General features: G+C 39.8%; 1 protein-coding gene across 8 annotated transcripts in view; it reads left to right on the forward strand.

Moving 5' to 3' along the window:
* fcho2 (FCH and mu domain containing endocytic adaptor 2) overlaps window positions 1-20,082 on the forward strand; it is a 102,639-nt gene extending 82,557 nt beyond the window's left edge. For all 8 annotated transcript variants that reach the window (XM_029768840.1, XM_029768839.1, XM_029768841.1 and 5 more), the window contains 5 exons: window positions 5,482-5,637; window positions 6,484-6,616; window positions 6,957-7,156; window positions 15,985-16,214; window positions 16,529-20,082. In XM_029768840.1, coding sequence (XP_029624700.1) covers window positions 5,482-5,637; window positions 6,484-6,616; window positions 6,957-7,156; window positions 15,985-16,214; window positions 16,529-16,551 — 742 coding nt within the window. In that variant the 3' untranslated portion in view covers window positions 16,552-20,082. The remainder of the gene's footprint in view (window positions 1-5,481; window positions 5,638-6,483; window positions 6,617-6,956; window positions 7,157-15,984; window positions 16,215-16,528) is intronic.
* The last annotated feature ends 225 nt before the right edge of the window (window positions 20,083-20,307 follow it).

Genomic DNA, 20,307 nt, shown 5'->3' on the forward strand with positions numbered 1-20,307 from the left:
GTGTGCATCTGTCTGTCTGTGTGCATCTGTCTGCCTGTGTGCGTCTGTCTGTGCCTGTCTGTGCCTGTCTGTGTGCGTCTGTCTGTCTGTGCATCTGTCTCTGTCTGTCTGTGCATCTGTCTCTGTCTGTCTGTGCATCTGTCTGTCTGTCTGTCTGTCTGTGCGTCTGTCTGTGCGTCTGTCTGTGCGTCTGTCTGTGCGTCTGTCTGTGCGTCTGTCTGTCTGTCTGTGCATCTGTCTCTATCTGTGCGTCTGTCTGTGCGTCTGTCTGTGCGTCTGTCTGTCTGTGTGTCTGTCTGTCTGTGTGTCTGTCTGTCTGTGTGCATCTGTCTGTCTGTCTGTCTGCATCTGTCTGTCTGTGTGCATCTGTCTGTGCGTCTGTCTGTTTGTCTGTGTGCGTCTGTCTGTGCATCTGTCTGTGCCTGTCTGTGTGCGTCTGTCTCTGTCTGTCTGTGCATCTGTCTCTGTCTGTGCGTCTGTCTGTGCATCTGTCTGTCTGTCTGTGCGTCTGTCTGCGTGTCTGTGCGTCTGTCTGTGCGTCTGTCTGTGCGTCTGTCTGTCTGTCTGTCTGTGCGTCTGTCTGTCTGTGTGCGTCTGTCTGTCTGTCTGTCTGTCTGTGTCCGTCTGTGTGCGTCTGTCTGTCTGTCTGTGTGCGTCTGTCTGTGTGCGTCTGTCTGTCTGTGCATCTGTCTGTCTGTCTGTGCATCTGTCTGTGTGCCTGTCTGTGTGCGTCTGTCTCTGTCTGTCTGTGCGTCTGTCTCTGTCTGTCTGTGCGTCTGTCTCTGTCTGTGTGCGTCTGTCTGTCTGTGTGCGTATGTCTGTGCGTGCAATGATTTTGGTTAGACCGACACTACTCTTTCAGAGTGGATAACCCACATGGGGCAGATTATAGTCTGGGACATAGAAAACATACACCCTTTTATTGGTTAACTGCTGTTAAATTGCTGCTGTGCAAAATTATTATTTTTGCAGGGATTAGCAAATGGAACATTTCATAAGCAGTGCAGTGGACACACAGGGCAGGGTTGGGGCTCGCACGTAGACCACACCACAGCAGACTGGGATGGGGCTAGACTACCGGGCCTTGTTTACATTTGGACTGAGGTAGCCTTGGCCTGAGTTGTACTGGGTCGAATTTAGACGTGGATGAGTTACATTTGGAGTTAAACGAGTGGACTAACTAAGACTGAGACTGTGCACTGCCTCGGACTACAATTCTATTAAAGGTACAGTACTGTGATAGACTGGACTAGTGGGCAGATGTTTAACCCTTTGTGTTAACACTCTGCTGTGCCGCTCAGGCGCATAGTGAAGATCACAGGTTTACACTAGAACCGCTGGGCTTTTTAGCCTATGAGTACCCCCTAGGCTAGATAGAGAACGTTTCCGGGCGTCCCCTTTAGCATACGCATCAGATGCATATCAACTCGCAAGGTGTGCAGGCCAAATTATTTGCAATAAACATAAGCACCAATGCTTATGATGATGATTAGGTTATTATTGGAGTAAGGTGTAAGCAGGGGCAAACTGTGACACCAATCAGGCCCTCGATGACTGGAATTGCCCAAGACAAAGGAGATGATTGTGGGCTACAGGAAAAAGAGGACCGAGCACGCCCCCATTCTCATTGACGAGGCTGCAGTGGAGCAGGTTGAGAGCTTCAAGTTCCTTGGTGTCCACATCACCAACAAACTAACATGGTCCAAGCACACCAAGACAGTCGTGAAGAGGGCACAACAAAACCTATTCCCCCCCAGAAGACTGAAAAGATTTGGCATGGTTCCTCAAATCCTCAAAAGGTTCTACAGCTGCACCATCGAGAGCATCCTGACTGGTTGCATCACTGCCTGGTATGGCAACTGCTCGGCCTCTGACCGCAAGGCACTACAGAGGGTAGTGCGAACGGGGCCAAGCTTCCTGCCATCCAGGACCTCTATACCAGGCGGTGTCAGAGGAAGGCCCTAAAAATTGACTCCAGCCACCCTAGTCATAGACTGTTGTCTCTGCTACCGCATGGCAAGCGGTACCGGAGCGCCAAGTCTAGGTCCAAGAGGCTTCTAAACAGCTTCTACCCCCTAGCCGTAAGACTCCTGAACACCTAATCAAATGGTTACCCAGACTATTTGCATTGCCCCCCCTTTTACACCGCTGCTACTCTTTGTTGTTATCATCTATGGATAGTCACTTTAATAACTCTACCTACATGTACAGTTTACATACACTTAGGTTGGTTAAAGCCATTTGTGAAGTGGTTTTTCAACCACTCCACAAATGTCTTGTTAACAAACTATAGTTTTGAGAAGTCGTTTAGGACATCTACTTTGTGCATGACACAAGTCATTTTTCCAAAAATTCTTTACAGACAGATTATTTCACTTATAATTCACTGTATCACAATTCCAGTGGGTCAGAAGTTTACATACACTGAGGCGCTTTAAACAGCAAGGAAAATTCAAGAAAATTATGTCATGGCTTTAGAAGCTTATGATAGGCTAATTGACATAATTTGAGTAAATTGGAGGTGTACCTGTGGATGTATTTCAAGGCCTACCTTCAAACTCAGTACCTCTTTGCTTGACATCATGGGAAATTCTAAAGAAATCAGCAAAGACCTCAGAAAAACTATTGTAGACCTCCACAAGTCTAGTTGATCCTTGGGAGCAATTTTCAAATGCCTGAAGGTACCACATTCATATGTACAAACAATAGTATGCAAGTATAAACACCATGGGACCACGCAGCCCTCATACCACTCAGGAAGGAGATGCGTTCTGTCTCCTAGCGATGAACGTACTTTGGTTCGAAAAGGGCAAATCAATCCCAGAACAACAGCAAAGGACCTTGTGAAGATGCTGGAGGAAACGGGTACAAAAGTATCTATATCCACAGTAAAAACGAGTCCTATATCGACATAACCTGAAAGGCCACTCAGCAAGGAAGAAGCAACTGCCGTTTGCAACTGCACATGGGGACAAAGATAGTACTTTTTGGAGAAATGTCCTCTGGTCTGATGAAACAAAAATAGAACTGTTTGGCCATAATGACCATCATTATGTTTGGAGGAAAAAGGGGGACGCTTGCAAGCCGAAGAACACCATCCCAACCGTGAAACACGAGGGTGGCAGCATCATGTTGTGGGGGTGCTTTGCTGCAGGAGGGACTGGTGCACTTCACAAAATTGAGGGCATCATGAGGGTGGAAAATTATGTGGACATATTGAAGCAACATCTCAAGACATCAGTCAGGAAGTTAAAGCTTGGTCACAAATGGGTCTTCCAAATGGACAATGACCCCAAGCTTACTTCCAAAGTTATGGCAAAATGGCTTAAGGACAGCAAAGTCAAGGTATTGGAGTGGACATCATAAAGCCCTGACCTAAATCCTGTAGAAAATTTGAGGGCAGAATTGAAAAAGCATGTGCGAGCAAGGAGACTGTCACGCCCTGACCATAGAGAGCCCTTGGTTCTCTATGGTGTAGTAGGTCAGGGCATGACTAGGGGGTGTTCTAGTTCAATATTTCTATGTTGGTGTTTTGTATGGTTCCCAATTAGAGTCAGCTGGTAATCATTACCTCTAATTGGGGATATTTAGGTAGCCATTTCTCCCACTTGTGTTGGTGGGATATTGTTTGGTTTTGTGCTTGTTGCACCACGTAGTCACGTTTTTGTTGCTTGTTATTTGTTTTGTTGAAGAAGTTTCACTTTAAATAAATATGTGGAACTCAACACACGCTGCGCCTTTGTCCGTCTCTTACAACAACCGTGACAGAGGCCTACAAACCTGACTCAGTTACGCCAGCTCTGTCAAGAGGAATGGGCCAAAATTCACCCAACTTATTGTGGGAAGCTTGTGGAAGGCTACCTGAAACGTTTGACCCAAGTTAAACAATTTAAAGGCAATGCTACCAAATACTAATTGAGTGTATGTAAACTTCTGACCCACTGGGAATGTGATGAAAGAAATAAAAGATGAAATAAATCACTCTCTCTACTATTATTCTGGCATTTCACATTCTTAAAATAAAGTGGTGATCCTAACTGACCTAAGACAGGGAATTTTTACTTGGATTAAATGGTCAGGAATTGTGAAAAACTGAGTTTATAATGTATTTTCCTAAGGTGTATGTAAACTTCCGACTTCAACTGCACATATTACCTGAACTAACCGGTGCCCCCGCACATTGACTCTGTACCGGTACCCCTTGTATATAGATTCGCTGTTGTTATTTTACTGCTGCTCTTTAATTACTTGTTACTTTTATTTCTTATTCTTATCCGTATTTCTTTAAACTGCGTTGTTGGTTAGGGATTCGTAAGTAAGCATTTTATTGTACAACACCTGTTGTATTCGGTGCATGTGACTAATAAAAATTTGATTTGCTAAATAGTGCATAAACAATTATAAAGGATGTGGAAATATATCGATGACAAGGTATTAAAACAATCGTTATTTGTTTGGATAGAGTCAAGGATAAGTTTTGTAACGTTCTACAAAGTCCTAGTGAAAAACGCTATATTTTCGTTCTCTACAATAAAACATTACAGTGTAATACATTTGATCAATTTTATTTGTAGATTTGATTGGTAATAGAGTTATCGTAAGTAATACAGTTTTGACAATGTAGGAAGTGAAAGATAATATAACCAGGCAGTTGTCACTCTCCATCACTGGTATGGAGTACAGCTCCACTGGTATGTTCTGCTCAGAGGGCGGCAGCTCCCTACTCTGTTTGTTCACGGTTCCGAGCAGGCTAGTCTTCTTTGCAATCAACTTGTCTGCCAGGGAAATTGATGTGAAGCAGTTGTCCGTTGTCACTGCCTTTGCCCATGTAACGCTCTGAGTCTCAAAACCACAGGCTCAAACAGTCGCTCACCCGCTGGCCTGGATTCATCTTTCCCCAGATATGGAAAGCCATTGAGCAAGTACTTGGTTTCAACATCGGCGGCCAACCAAAACTTGTGTCCAGTTTGTTGGCCGTGTATTGGGTGAAATGGCATCGAGATTTGGTTTTGGAATAGGTGCTCATCAACAGTTATTCTCTCCTGGCAATGCAGTTCGTCACACAACATTTCCAGGTGTCTGAGACGGTGGTGATCTTCGTCCGTCTGCACTCGTGTTGGTATCCTTGCCATCAAAATGCAGGTGTCTCATAATCTCTCAGAAGCGGTTGCGTGGCATGGTCTCTTGGGAAAAACCTCAAACCTATCAGACCAAGTTAATATGAGTGCAATAAATGCTTTGAGTTCATGCATAGACATGTCCCACATACTGTTTCCTTTTCTGTGCGCATCCGCGGCAGTACAATCTCTGATGTGCTGCAACATCCGCATGTCACGTGAACAAAACTATCCAGTGTGGTGGCAAATTTGTCTCTTTGCGTGAGCTGTAGGGCCTGCTCTCTCTGCTGCTTTTCTCGTCTCCTCAGGTGTGGTGAAGATCACAGGTTTAACCCTTTACGTGCTGCTCTCCTTCACTCTCTAGGTGCATAGTAAAGATCACTGGTGACATGACCCTGTCCTTCCCCATGGGTATCATCAAGGTGTTCACCAGTAACCCCTCCCCTGCCGTGCTCACCTTCAAACTGAAGAGCACTTCCAAACTGGAGCAGATCCTCCCCAACCAGACACTACTGTTCAGGTGAGTGGAGATTCCAACATTCTGATAACGTTTTATTCACAGTTAATGTGGTTAACATAAACATTCATACAACGTTTTAATGAACCTGATTGATGTGTGGCATCAATCAGGCATACAGGACCAAAGAGAATCATTCAGCTATATCAGTAAAGACCAGATTCCAATACAGGTGTGTGCGCGCGTTTGGACCCAATGAAAGGCTGTAACACTGGTTGAACACCAGTGGACAAGACTGAAGCATATCAGGGTGGCAGCCCGTAGAGAGGGAGGGAATAGGGGTTGTGGGGTGATGAGGGAAAACCTAGCTTGCGTCATTGAGGGGAAATTCTATTAGCATCGGTCATAAACCTATCATTATCCTGGCAGCGAACTATTTTCCACCATTCCTCTTCAGACATCAGGTTCTCCACAGGCCATGTCTAGAGGAGTGTTGCGTCAACTCTCAACAAGCTACAATATCACCTCTAAATTGAAGCTTCATGTTGTGTTTTCTCCAGCATAGCCACCATGTGTCTAGCCCTAGCCAACTTATTAGCAGTGAATCATCAGTGGAAAACAGACAGCCACCTGAGAGTCTCTTTGAAGAGTGGATTCCTTTCTTCCCCCAAAGGAAAAGAGGATCTTTTCTTCCCTGTTTTCTTTCTGTCCTTCTCGGTCTGCTTCCTCTGGGTAACTCTGAGTCCACATGGCTGGACTAATTGAATCAAACGGAATTCATTTTTTAATAGCTGGGGGGCAATAAAAGGGTTTCCAAGCTATTGGAGCTCTGTGCAAGTGCGCATGCACACACACAGAGCAATGAATATTTGAGTCTCTGATAATTTCGTGTGTGTGTGTGTTATCCAGTGATCCCTCGCAAAGTGACACTAATACCAAGGACTTTTGGTTCAACATGCAAGCTCTCACATCCTACCTCAGGAAAGCATCAGAGCAGAATCCTGCTGCATCCTACTACAATGTGGACATCCTCAAATACCAGGTTAGTCCCAGACTAAACTAAATACTCACTTTAGTATATTGTATACCCCTACAGTATATACTCCAGAAGTAAAATAAGTTATACTCAAAAATGAAACGTTTATTACCATCCAATTTGTGTTTGTAAATGTATTTATTTCACATATTGTTAGTTTATTAATTGTTTTGGCATCTCTCCAATAATATGATCTTTGCTGTTTTCCTTCTGACCTTATGCTGTATCACTGGGTGTGCAGGTGTCCTCTAATGGGATCCAGTCGACCTCCCTCTGAACCTGGCAGTGTACTGGAAGTGCACCTCCGCTACCACTGACTTGACCTCTGACCTGTTCCTCTGTCTAGGTGTCCTCTAATGGGATCCAGTCCACCCCTCTGAACCTGGCAGTGTACTGGAAGTGTACCCCCACCACCACTGACCTGAGGCTGGACTACCGTTACAACCCAGAGTCCATGCTCTGCCCCGGCCCTCTTTCCAACGTACAGGTCCTAGTGCCCGTAGACGGAGAGGTCATCAACATGCAGTCCCTGCCCAATGCTGTCTGGTGAGCGAAACGACCAGAGAACATGTGGACAGCAGTACTATTTAGTTTATATCTTTTTTTTTTATTAACCCCTCCACCTCTTCAGAGGACGAATATATTTTAGTTTTTTTACAGCTATTTTTGCTACATATACATACATTTTACATACAAATTTAGTATACACATTTTACATACAAATTTTACTTTTATATTTAAAGCAGTCGCATAACAATAATACAATACCAAACATAAACTCTTTAATCCCAACCCTCAGCCACTCTCAGCCTATCACCATAGACCAAAAAAATCTAATCGTATAGTATCCACAGATTGTGAGCTAAAGTTGAAAACCTTTCCTACGAATATTATTATATTATTTATTGACTGACAATGGCTTTCCAAATCGCCCAACAATGCTATTTGTAAAGTTAATTTTAAGTGCATGTTGTGATTTTTTATTTTTTAACAATTCCTGAACCTGTGACCAAAAACAAGCTACATAGGGGCAATACCAGAATAAATTATCTATTGATTCTGTCTCTTTGTAGCAAAATCTTCAGAGCTGAGATAGTTGTATGTCCCATATATATAGCAATCTGTTGGTGGCAAGAATTTTATAAACTCAGCAAAAAAAGAAATGTCACTTTTTCAGGAACCTGTCTTTCAAAAATTATTTGTAAAAATCCAAATAACTTCACAGATCTTCATTGTGAAGGGTTTAAACACTGTTTTGCATGTTTGTTCAATGAACCATAAACAATTATTAATGAACATGCACCTGTGGAACAGTCGTTAAGACATTAACAGCTTACAGACGGTAGGAAATTAAGGTCACAGTTATGAAAACTTAGGACACTAAAGAGGCCTTTCTACTGACTCTGAAAAACACCAAAAGAAAGATGCCCAGGATCCCTGCTCATCTGCGTGAACGTGCCTTAGGCATGCTGCAAGGAGGCATGAGGACTGCAGATGTGGCCAGGGCAATAAATTGCAATGTACTGTGAGACGCCTAAGACAGCGATACAGGGAGACAGGACAGACAGCTGGTCGTCCTCGCAGTGGCAGACCACGTGTAACAACACCTGCACAGGATCGGTACATCCGAACATCACACCTGCGGGACAGGTACAGGATGGCAACAACACCTGCCCGAGTTACACCAGGAACGCACAATACCTCCATCAGTGCTCAGACTGTCCGCAATAGGCTGAGAGAGGCTGGACTGAGGGCTTGAAGGCCTGTTGTAAGGCAGGTCCTCACCAGACATCACCGGCAACAACGTCGCCTATGGGCACAAACCCACCGTCACTGGACCGGACTGGCAAAAAGTGCCCTTCACTGTCAAGTCGCGATTTTGTCTCACCAGGGGTGATGGTCGGATTCGTGTTTATCGTCGAAGGAATGAGCATTACACCGAGGCTTGTACTCTGGAGTGGGATCGATTTGGAGGTGGAGGGTCTGTCATGGTCTGGGGGCGGTGTGTCACAGCATCATCGGACTGAGCTTGTCGTCATTGCAGGCAATCTCAACGCTGTGCGTTATAGGGAAGACATCCTCATCCCTCATGGTACCCTTCCTGCAGGCTCATCCTGACATGACCCTCCATGACAATGCCACCAGCCATACTGCTCGTTCTGTGCGAGATTTCCTGCAAGACAGGAATGTCAGTGTTCTGCCATGGCCAGAAAAGAGCCCGCATCTCAATCCCATTGAGCACGTCTGGGACCTGTTGAATCGGAGGGTGAGGGCTAGGGTCGTTCCCCCCAGAAATGTCTGGGAACTTGCAGGTTCCTTGGTGGAAGAGTGGGGTAACATCTCACAGCAAGAACTAGCAAATGCAGTCCATGAGGAGGAGATGCACTGCAGTACTTACTGCAGCTGGTGGCCACACCAGATACTGACTGTTACTTTTGATTTTGACACCCCCTTTGTTCAGGGACACATTATTCCATTTCTGTTAGTCACATGTCTGTGGAACTTGTTCAGTTTATGTCTCAGTTGTTGAATCTTGTTATGTTCATACAAATATTTACACATGTTAAGTTTGCTGCAAATAAACGCAGTTGACAGTGAGAGGACGTTTCTTTTTTTGCTGATTTTAATCATTTAAATTGAAAAACTCTGTTGAATCAAGTGTAGTTTTTTGTACCAGTTCATAAACCATATGCCATGGAATTGGTACATTGAAAGTCTCTTCCCATTTATTTTGCAACCTGTATGGCTCAGCTGTCAACAATTTTGTCCTCAAATGAAACTGGTATATTTTTCTATTAATGCCAGTTCCTTTCAGCCATTTTGTATCTTTAATATTTGGCAGGCAAACAAGTTCCCTACCTTCTCCCTTTTCCACTTGCCTCCTCTATTTTTGTGGTAGTGCTGTAATCAGTTGGTTGTAAGTTTGGATTGAGCAGATATTCCCATATATTTTCGATAACTGCATATGACATAACTCCTCCGTTTCTATTCATAATATCATGAATAAATATAATATTTTTTTTTATTAATCAGTACATTTGAGTTTAACCATAACATTTGTTGTAATATTTGTTCTATCTTTTATGGAGGATAAAGCTGAAATTGTAACCAGCTTTGTATGGCTTGTTTAAAAGGGCGATACTTTAAACAAAATTACATTTTCAATTAGTCGGAAATTAGAAGTTGTATAAAAGCAAAAGGCAATTTTTGAACAAAGGATGAGCCTTTCTTAATAATCTACTGGAGAAGCATTTTGGGTTTAAGTATAACTTATGCATGAGTGAAGATTTTAGTGAGGTTTAAAGCATTAATATTTAATCATTTTAGCCCCCCACCCCCCACCCCCCAAACTCATATTCATTATATAAATAGGCACGTTTAATTTTGTCTGGCTTAGCATTCCAAATAAAATGAAATATCTTTTGCTCATATTATTTAAAAAACGAGTCCTCTGGAGTAGGCAGTGCCATTAGTAAGTAAGTAAACTGTAATAGGACCAAAGAGTTAATCAATTTTTCCATAAATAAGTATTTACCTTTCCATGGTTGCAGAATCTTATCTATTTTTGCTAACTTTCTATTGAAATTCTGGTTCATTTATATTTTTTGAGATGTGAATACCAAGTAGGTCTACTTCATCATCCGCCCATTTTATTGGTAAACAAGGTAGTGTAAACACTGTATTTTTTTACGATCCAATACGTAATATGGTACACTTGTCATAATTAGGTTTTAATCCAGAGAGGCTAGAAAAGTGATCAAGATCTTCAATGAGACTGTGCAGAGATCCAGATTGCAGACTTAAGAAAAAACTCATCAGCATACATTGACACTTGTTTTTATCCCCAGGATTTCTAACCCCTTGATGTTCTTGTTGGATCTAATTTTAATAGTTGGCATTTCAATGGCCATAATAAATAGATATGGAGACAACGGACAGCCTTGTTTTACTCCTCTTAAAAGCTCAATACTTTCCGAGAAGTAACCATTATTTACTATTTTACAATGTTGTGATTTTTTTCATCACAACATTGAAGTGTTAAAGGCCTTCAGTTTTTTAAATGGACTGGATCTTTATACTTACCATCTGGATACTGCTTTAGTAGTAATGAAATCAGACCTTCTTGTTGAGTACCTGAAAGTCTACCATTTGTATAAGAGTAATTGAAACAGGCTAATAATGGATCTTTGAGTGCATAAAAAAGGTTTGATATACCTCTACTGGTATACTGTCAAGCCCTGGTGTTTTTCCAGACTGAAAAGATTTTATTGCATCAAAAAGTTATTCTTCTGTAAGTTGGCCTTCACACAGGTCTTTCTGTAAATGTGTTAATTTTACATGATGATGATTATTATTAGGAAAGAAATCCTTACATCATTCAGTGGAAATGGAAGAGACTGAAAATAAAACATATGCTTAAAATATTTTGCTTCCTCTTTCAAAATATAATTTGGTGAATCATGGATAACTCCATTTGTAACAAGTTTCTGTAAATTATTTTTGTGTATTTTTAACCATTTTCCATCCAATTAACTTTATTTTGTAATATATTACACTTGATCGTTCTTGAATAAGTACCTCCATTTATTTTTGTTTTTCCTATTTTGTGCCTCTATAGTACAGTTCTGCGATGTTACTTCCTCTATTTCCTTTATTAGTCTAATCTCTTTTGACCTAAACTACTTTTGTTTTAATGCTGAGTATTGTATTGGATGGCCTCTAAAAGTACATTTGAAAGTGTCCCATACAATAAGGGGATATGCTGTACCTATGTTGTGCAAAAAAAAGTAAATGATAAATTATTTTGTCTTAGTTAAGAACAAATTGTCATCCAATAGGCTTTGATTAAAATTTCCAATATCCCCGTGGAAATTCAGTAAGAGTTATATGGAGGCCAATTAGATGGTGGTCCGATCGCATTCGGTCTCCTATTAATACTTTTTTAAAACTTTTGATTTCAGGAAGAATGAGACTAGGAAGTAATCAAGATGGCTAGCTTGATTAAGCCGCCTCCATGTATATCTCACTAGGTCAGGGTTTTTCAACCTCCATATATCCACTAGTTCTAATGTATACATGATCTTTGGGATCTCCTTAAGTGCTTGAGGGTGATAGTTTGTAGAATGATTTCCTTTACAATCCATCGATGTACTCAAAACCGTGTTATAGTCTCCCACCATAATAATAGATTATTTTGTTGCTTGTGAGCTCAATAAATTATTATATAAATTTTCGAAGAAGTGTGGGTCATCATTATTTGGCCCATATAGATTAATTAGCCAGATCTGTTTTTGGTCCAATAGCATATTTAAAATAATCCATCTTCCTTGCAGATCTGTTTGTGCCATCTGATCAAAATTTGTATCAATTAGTATAATCACCCCTTTTGAGTTTCTTTGCCCATGACAAAAATCTATTTCTCCCTCCCAGTCCTTTTTCCACCCAACCTCATCTATATTTGTAGAATGAGTTTCCTGTAAACAATAGATATTATATTATTTCTCTTTTAGCCATGTAAAAAATGTATATCTTTTTTTATGATCTGCTATACTTATTTCCGCACTTACCGTAATGATACCCAAGTTTCAATTATACTTACCACAACCAATGTTTGTAAACTTACCATTAAAAAGCACCATGATGATAGTACCATAATCATTTGCAACTTTGTAAACCTCCAATTGTCCTAATATTCCACCCACTAAAACCTCCCCCCCATATCTAGGTCTGTTCAACCATCTCCCTGACTCGTGACGCAAACCCTTGGCCGCCAATTGGAGTTGCCCAGAGGGAAATATGGGCAGTCCCATGATAACATAAATAACTATGAGGGTGTTTAAGGGAACTAACCAAATAACATGGAAAATAGTCAGAAAAAAAATAGTACCAATAATAGATCATATTAATAGAAATAATAACAGCACAATTTCATAAATGCATGCTCATATTTTGAAAGTCCTAGCAAGGCTATAAGCATGTCAGCCCAGCCTGCTCAGTTCATTGGATTCAATTGTTCGAAAAAATAAATTAAAAAAGAAGACAAAACAACCTACATATATCGCAAGACCAGTCCTTTTTTTTAATGTCCATTACATGCAAGACATATTTCATGTAGTCCTCATATAGCCTGTTGTATTCCGACAAAAAAAGGAGGAAGGAAAAAGGAACATAGATTCTAACGGCCGCTAATGACTACAAGTAAAAATGTGTCTTAGGCATCACACTGCCCATAAAGGAATACCCAAGTTTAACTTACGATCGACTCTGACACAGCCATGGCACGATAGCCAAGAATACATGCATTACTGACAATCCAGAGCGAGTAAACCTGTAAATCCAACCTTCTCTCCACCGATACACATTTTGTTTTTATTCCAGGGTCGTTGCTCTATCATCTCGGCTGTTTTACACATAGGCCTATATCATTAGGGTCAATAATATAAAAGTTAGCATAAATAGCTTATATAGAAATATAATATACCTCTCTCTCGCTTAGAGAAGTGCTTCCATAAGCCAGTGATTGTGTTAATTCTACCGTTAACTTCAATCAGTTTATCCGTCTTAACCAGCCCGCCACACACTAATAGAGACAACAACCCTGTTGACAATACCTACTCCATTTGCCGGTGTGTATCGGAACAATAATCATCCTTTACATTTTTTATATTGAGATTTATATTTTAAATGTAAAAGGGTAACAACACCAATTATTTTAGGATCGTATAGGCCTATTCCAATGGAGAACCGGTTTTTAGTTATATAATAATTTAGCCTTATAATAAATCTATTAATATTTATTAAGTTTTTATCTTAAAAGCAAATCGTTCCGATTCACATCGGCGAACAAGGGCTGCACTATATAACAGCTTTTAAGTCATAATATACCCGACCTCTACAATTAGGCCATATCATATTAAACTAAAAAAACAACCTTGGTAGTTCTAATGTTCAATCTTCGAATTAAATAAATAAACAGTCATACAGAAAAAAAGATCAGCCTTACCCAACTTCGCCTTCCCCTGAATCAAAACCTGATATTACGTCCAAAGTTCCATATTGCCTAAATAGAAAAAGGATAAGTTCATCATACCCATTCTGCATTATCATAAGTCCAACCTTATTTTAAGTCCACATAGTCCACGGTTCCATACTGCATGAAAAAAACAAATAAGTCATTCATGTAAAAAACAAATGAATCAAATAAAATGTTATTAGTCACATGCGCCGAATACAGCAGGTGTAGAACTTACAGTGAAATGCTTACTTACGAGCCCCTTAACCGACAGTGCAGTTTCAAAAAATACGGATAAGAGATAAAAGTAATTAAAGAGGAGCAGTAAAAAAAAATATATATATGTTTACTGTGTAATGCGGTGCAAATATGTATCGGGAACTACTTCAACAGGAGGTAGCTGTCACTCACAGCCACGTTGTAATCTTTGAGTCCTTGAACATTTGGTTGTTTACATATCATTTATCGACCACTAGACGAACATTCTGCTTCTCTGCTCAGAGCCTTTTTGAAAGTGGGGTACAGGGCACGTCGTCTCTCCACTATTTCATGGGGAAATTGTTCATTAATTGAGAATGGGTGTTCTTCAATTCCCTACCCTGTCGTAACTAGGCAATGTTCATTTTGTAGTGGGTTAGCATAGCTACGATCGGACGTGGCCTTCCCTCTGCATTGCCACCGAAACGGTGAGCCCTTTTTGAAAATCAATTGTTTCCACCTGTTCGTCCGTCATCTTGAGATTACGTTTCATGAACACCTTGACTTTCCTTTTATTCCCATTATAACAATATTATTTTTCATACTTCTGCACTTTAGATCAAGTAATTCGGCTTTCATTGTTTTATTATCATACCGTAGCGCCTCTCTGTAGTGTCTTGTAGGGAGTCCACGGTAGTTTTAATATCTTATTATCCACTCGTACTTCTTCCATCATTTTATTACTGTAATCCATTCCTGTTTTTAAGGCCTAAACCTCCCCCAGTAGCCCAGGAAATAGATCCAGTTTTTTTAACTGCTCGCTCATACTTGTAATCAATGCTCTATCTTCTGGAGACATTAGTTATAAAAACGTCCCCCTCCAATGTTACATTTGCAATTTTAGACGGCTTCTCTTCAGTTTTGCTCGCAGAACTCGATTAAAGGTCTTCTCTTGTTCGCTTCTTTTTCGAGCATATCAAAATGCTGATTAATAAGTAGTTCCAGATTCTCTATATTATCCAGAATGTTTGTTTCATAGTTATCAGCTAATCCTCAATTTTTGTGATTTAATTCATGGGACAAGCTGTTCCTACCACGCTGCCACCTGCCAGTCACTGATGCTTTGATATATTGCTTGCTTGATTGATTCGACTTGACTGACTCATATTGATAAATTGATTTTCCATTACAAAAACAGACCACAACAGTCAAGACAGCACAGCACTGGCATCAGCTGTGAGCATGGTTAATGTTGTACTGTACTAATCGTTAGCATTACATGTGTGTTTTTGTTGTTGTATATCTGTAGTAACAGAAGTGTTTCCTCTAGGATTGGGGCAGAGGTAGTGGTGAGGGTGGGGTCTTCCTGAATGACTGTGAGGTCATTTTTTAACACTTTTTTTAAAAGGACATTCCTACTCCAAAATGCATGAACATTTAATTATGTTCTCTTACTTTTGAAATTCATTTTTCTTACCACATTTGAAAATCGAGGACTGTTTTAATTGTATTTCTTGAACTCAATGACATCACCAGCCAATTCTATATTAACCCCCAAAGAATTTAGCTAGCTTAACATTACTGCATCTTAGCTAACAATTATTACATGTGTCTATTGGCTACACTTCCAGGATTACACGCTAGCTAGCTAGTTACCTTGGAGGTTTCTCGGACCATCTGATGAGAATCTGAAGATATGTAACTTTGCCACTTGTCACTCTGATTTTAAAAGCCCATCTGTGCAGAAAAACATTTGAATTCTATATATACTTTATATATACATTGCATTCTGAAAATATTCAGACCCCTTGATTTCTTCCACATTTTGTTACGTTACCGCCTTATTCTGAAATGTATAAAATATCTTTTTTTCCTCATCAATCTACACAATACCCCATAATGACAAAGCAAAAACAGATTTCTAGAATTTTTTGCAAAATCTTTGAAATAATAAACAGAAATACTTTATTTACATAAGTATTCTCAGACCCTTTGCTATGAGACTCACAATGTACCTTTTTTGTGGCAACGATTTAAAATGAATGAATTTAGGGGAAACACTGAATAGTGTATCTGTGTTTGTCATGTCTCTATGGTAGAGTGGATGTGCAACTACTTGTGTAAGATACATGTTCACATGTCTTCTTTCATCTCTTTCCACCAGGAACTCAGAGCTGAATAAGTCTCTATGGAAGCTGAGTGATATCTCAGAGAAGTCTGATAATGAAGGCTCGGGGTCTCTGAGGGCTAAGTTTGAGCTGTCGGACGGCCCGTCCACCCCATCCACCCTGGCTGTGCAGTTTATGAGCGAGGGGAGCACGCTGTCAGGGGTGGACATGGAGCTGTTGGGAGCCGGGTACAGACTGTCCCTCAACAAGAAGAGGTTTGCCACAGGTACGTATAGGACCAAGATCTAGACACAAGCTGACACCTGATAAAGGCTTCTGCAGCCAAAACATATGGGTGCAGGAATAAAGCAAAGGAGCATATATCATGTATGGTAGATTCTTTCTTTCCTACTCACCACATACACTATTCTTACCTAGCTATAAGTGAATAGCTACAGGTAATAACTACTAACTTGTCACCAATTTATTGTTTTAATGTATCTGTTGTGACTTGAGGTGAAGACACGCCCTTTTGGTTAGTCAAATGTGAATGATGTGGTCTACACTGGGGTCTAATGTCTGTGTTCCTTATTCTCCTAGGTCGTTACATGGCAGACTGTTGAGTAGGCACACCGGCCTGGACCCCCAAGCACAACGGCTCTATTGAAAGCTTTTATTTTTAATATTGTAGTCATTTCTCTCATATTTATGGAAAGGGAGGGTTAGAGGGGAGAGGTGCAGCGAATACAACAGGTTTTTGTGACACATCCAGACATTTTGGAAACAGTCTTAATATTATGTCCCAATGTACCTGTCTGTCCCCGGGAAGAGAGAAGAGAGCTTCTTACTGCAGTAAAGCAGCACTGAGTATTGAACACTGTTTAAAAAAAATAAAAAATAAACGTTGAGCTGTCAGGAAATGTAAAGGTATAGATATTGAGAAGTGTAATGCTTTCTGATTTAATTCAGGCTTTTATAAAGTCAGAATCGTAGTGTTTTGTTATGTATAGGTGACAATTTATGGCTTATATATATATTATATCCACACAAAAAAATTGGGAAAAAAATTCTGCACTAACAATCTTTCCGGACATTTTATTTTCTTTCCTTTGTAAATGTTCTGTGTTCCAATGAAGCTCTTGAGTAACAAAGGTTTTGTGTAAAACAGTGAGAAGAGAAGATGTGGAAAGGACATAGTTTCTTCCCTCACCCCCCTCTCCTTCTCTTCTCCAATCGAAATACGGTTGCTGAGTATTGATTGTACTTTGCAAGACTTAACTCGACCTCTTTTTACAGATTTGTCTTTTTCTATTCTGATTGTGTGCAATGAAGAAATTGAAGTAGAAGCTGCCTTAAACTAAACAGCTTCTCTAAAACTGTCATGGCACAAGCTTAATTGGTTGTATGTTGCTTCAGACAACCATACAAAGTACATTTTAAGTGTTTTTGTTCAAAGGAAAAAAACAATTTGTGGGCTGCACGTTTCGTCACAATATTGTTTTGAACATTGGTTTTAGGACTGATGCCCGACTGATCATTCCACTCAATGCATTGTCAATTTGTGATGATGAATTTTTAATCAAAAGTGCATTACAGTGGCTTGGAAATATAATTATATTACTAAAGAAGGCAAATAATTTGTAGGAAAACCTTTTGTCATCATTTTGATGTTTCTATATTAACTTTAGATGCAGTATAATGTTTTCTGGCTAGCTAAGATTGAGTGGAATTCACCGGACAGCTAACGTTAGCATTGCTAGCTATTTTGGACGAACTGTGCTATGTAATGACAACATTTCCATCTGCATGAAGTACATTTGACAGCATGATAATGATGGCAAAGTTGTTTCTTACTAAATATTTGCCTACTTGAGCAATGTCATCGTATTTCCATGCCACTATAGTGTAATTTAGACAAAACAGTCATTAGCCCCCGTTCAAAGTCATTAGCCCACGTTTTACTTTTGGGTATCAAAATGGCTGTGACGTCTAGAACATTGATAACAATGGCAATGACACGGCCGAGTAACAGGCGCAACTCATACTTAACTGACCTCAGTGCCTCTTCTTTACTGTGGATAAATTCATGGAGAAACGTGCCTATCGTTTCTTTCTGCCCTTTTTGTATGTTAAAAAACACTGCTAACAAAAAAGAAAGCACTAATCTTGTGCCAGTTGTTGTTTTATAATAGTACTGTTTTCGGACATTGAAAGGAAAATGCCTCCAGTTTCTACACCAGTCAAACCCAAAGGCATCTGTCTTCCAGAAACCACTGATCCAGTGGACTCACTGTCTCAGTTCACTCTTTGCTACCATGTCACCTTTGAAAGTCTTTTCAATCTTGGGTATTTTTCTCTCTTTGATCAGAGAGAGATCTTTGTTCCCAAAAAGCCTTCTGTCTATTTAAGAGCACTGGACAGCCTACTGACCTAGCTTCTTAATCAAAATCAGGCCAAATCAATTCTAGAAATGCCTTAAGAAAATATACCTTGACATCTGTTGATAACGGTAATACAATTCTATCCAGATGGGATAATTTACATACTGTAACTGCCATGTTTGCCTGTGAGGAGAGAGACAGACAAAGGTTCTTGGTGCTGACTCGATGTCATACTGAGGGATTCATTCTTGCCTTATATAACAATGGAGGACCAGTATCTAGATGGGTTACATCTCCTAGATGGAGGGATATGCATACATGTTATGTAGCAGTTAGTTCTATCAATATCACAAACATGTTTTTGTATGCCTTTTTCATCCAATGCCTCCTCCCCCAAACCATTGTTTTGACATAGGTATAGGTAAATGATCAGTACTGTATTGTCATTACAAACATTGATAATGGGCACATCAGCAACACTGTGATTGTGGACTATTTTCTAAAGGCCCCTCTAGGCATTGTAGGTTACTTCAATACTAGATTTGTACTGTTAATGTCCATCCTGTATGTGGCCATCTGACCACTGTATCCTTGTAGACACCTGGTCTTTGGAACAGTTAGGGTTTGATACTGTTAACGTTCTTGCTGCTTCTGAAATGACAGCCTATGCCCCACAGTATATAGTTCAATTATTTTGTTTAATAGTAGTGCACTATGGAATAGTGTGCCATTTCAGAGGCACTCTGAGTAGATCTGGTTAATCCAAGCCTTTCTCTTACTTGTATAAAAAGGTGCCTTTCGTCACATCGCATCGCTTACTAGTTAATATGTGATCCGCTCATAGAGATAGTTAGAGGACTCATCTCCATATATATCCATCTAGACTCCTCTCTATCTATCTCTATGTATCTCTGTATCCAACCTATCCTCAAATAAAACTGTTCAGTATAACAACAAAATACTTAGACCATGTGGCCACAGATTTTAATAACTATGAGAAAGAAGTAATTATTGTTTAACAATGTTGATGTTTAAAATATTATTTGTTTTGTACACAGTACGATTCGGTCAATATTTCGTTTTGTAAGGGCACGGATTAATCTGAATCACCACTGTTTTTATTGGAAATGTTTAAATTGTGTGTACAATGTTTTTTAAAGATGAGATTTGCAACCTTCAGTAGCATTGTAGAGGCAGATACTTACTTTAGTTGTATGATGGGTAAAATAATACACAAAAAAATTCAACATTTATTTAAATCTCTTCAAGAACACTATATGACACCATACTGTCCCAACCAAATGATGTGAGGTTATCTGAATGGAGTTTAACTAAACTAAAGCATTATCATGCAAAAGAAATGTAGCAGGTGAGGAATGTTTATAGTGGAACAACATATTTTTGTGGAGTTCTCCTTTAAACAGCACAGGCTACTCTCGATTCACCCCTCCGATCAGAGAAACCCCACACAGAAACGGGAATATATATGCAACGTATATTTAGCAAGCTGGTTCTTGCTGTCTCTACATAACACCCTGTGATTTTTTGGGGGGGAGCTTGTCATTATGGGAATTCTTTATATGTATGTCTGTCAAAAGGAGAGTCAAAAAAGCAAAATTGTGTGTGTATATGATTTCTCATGAAATGTACATTTTTACAAATATCTCAGCCACTTTTTTTCTGTTCTTCTCTTCATGATCAATCTCAATATGCCTGTATTAAATGTGTAATATATGAATATATAAATGTGTATATAAAAATGACTACTTAAAATGGTCTCTTGTTTTTGTTTTTCTTCCCGTGCACCTGTGTGAATCATCTAGATTCTAAATGTAGATCCTAAATTCCTGATGATGCATTATAAGGCTATTGTCAAGGGGAGATCATTCAGAGATCACTATCATGTTAAAAAAAAATCAGACATGAACCTTATGTCAACTAAAGGTAGATTCATAACTAGGTCACTATGTGCAAGAACAATCTGTAAGAGACACACTT

Source organism: Salmo trutta, chromosome 12, assembly GCF_901001165.1.
Source record: "Salmo trutta chromosome 12, fSalTru1.1, whole genome shotgun sequence".
NCBI lineage: Eukaryota > Metazoa > Chordata > Actinopteri > Salmoniformes > Salmonidae > Salmo > Salmo trutta.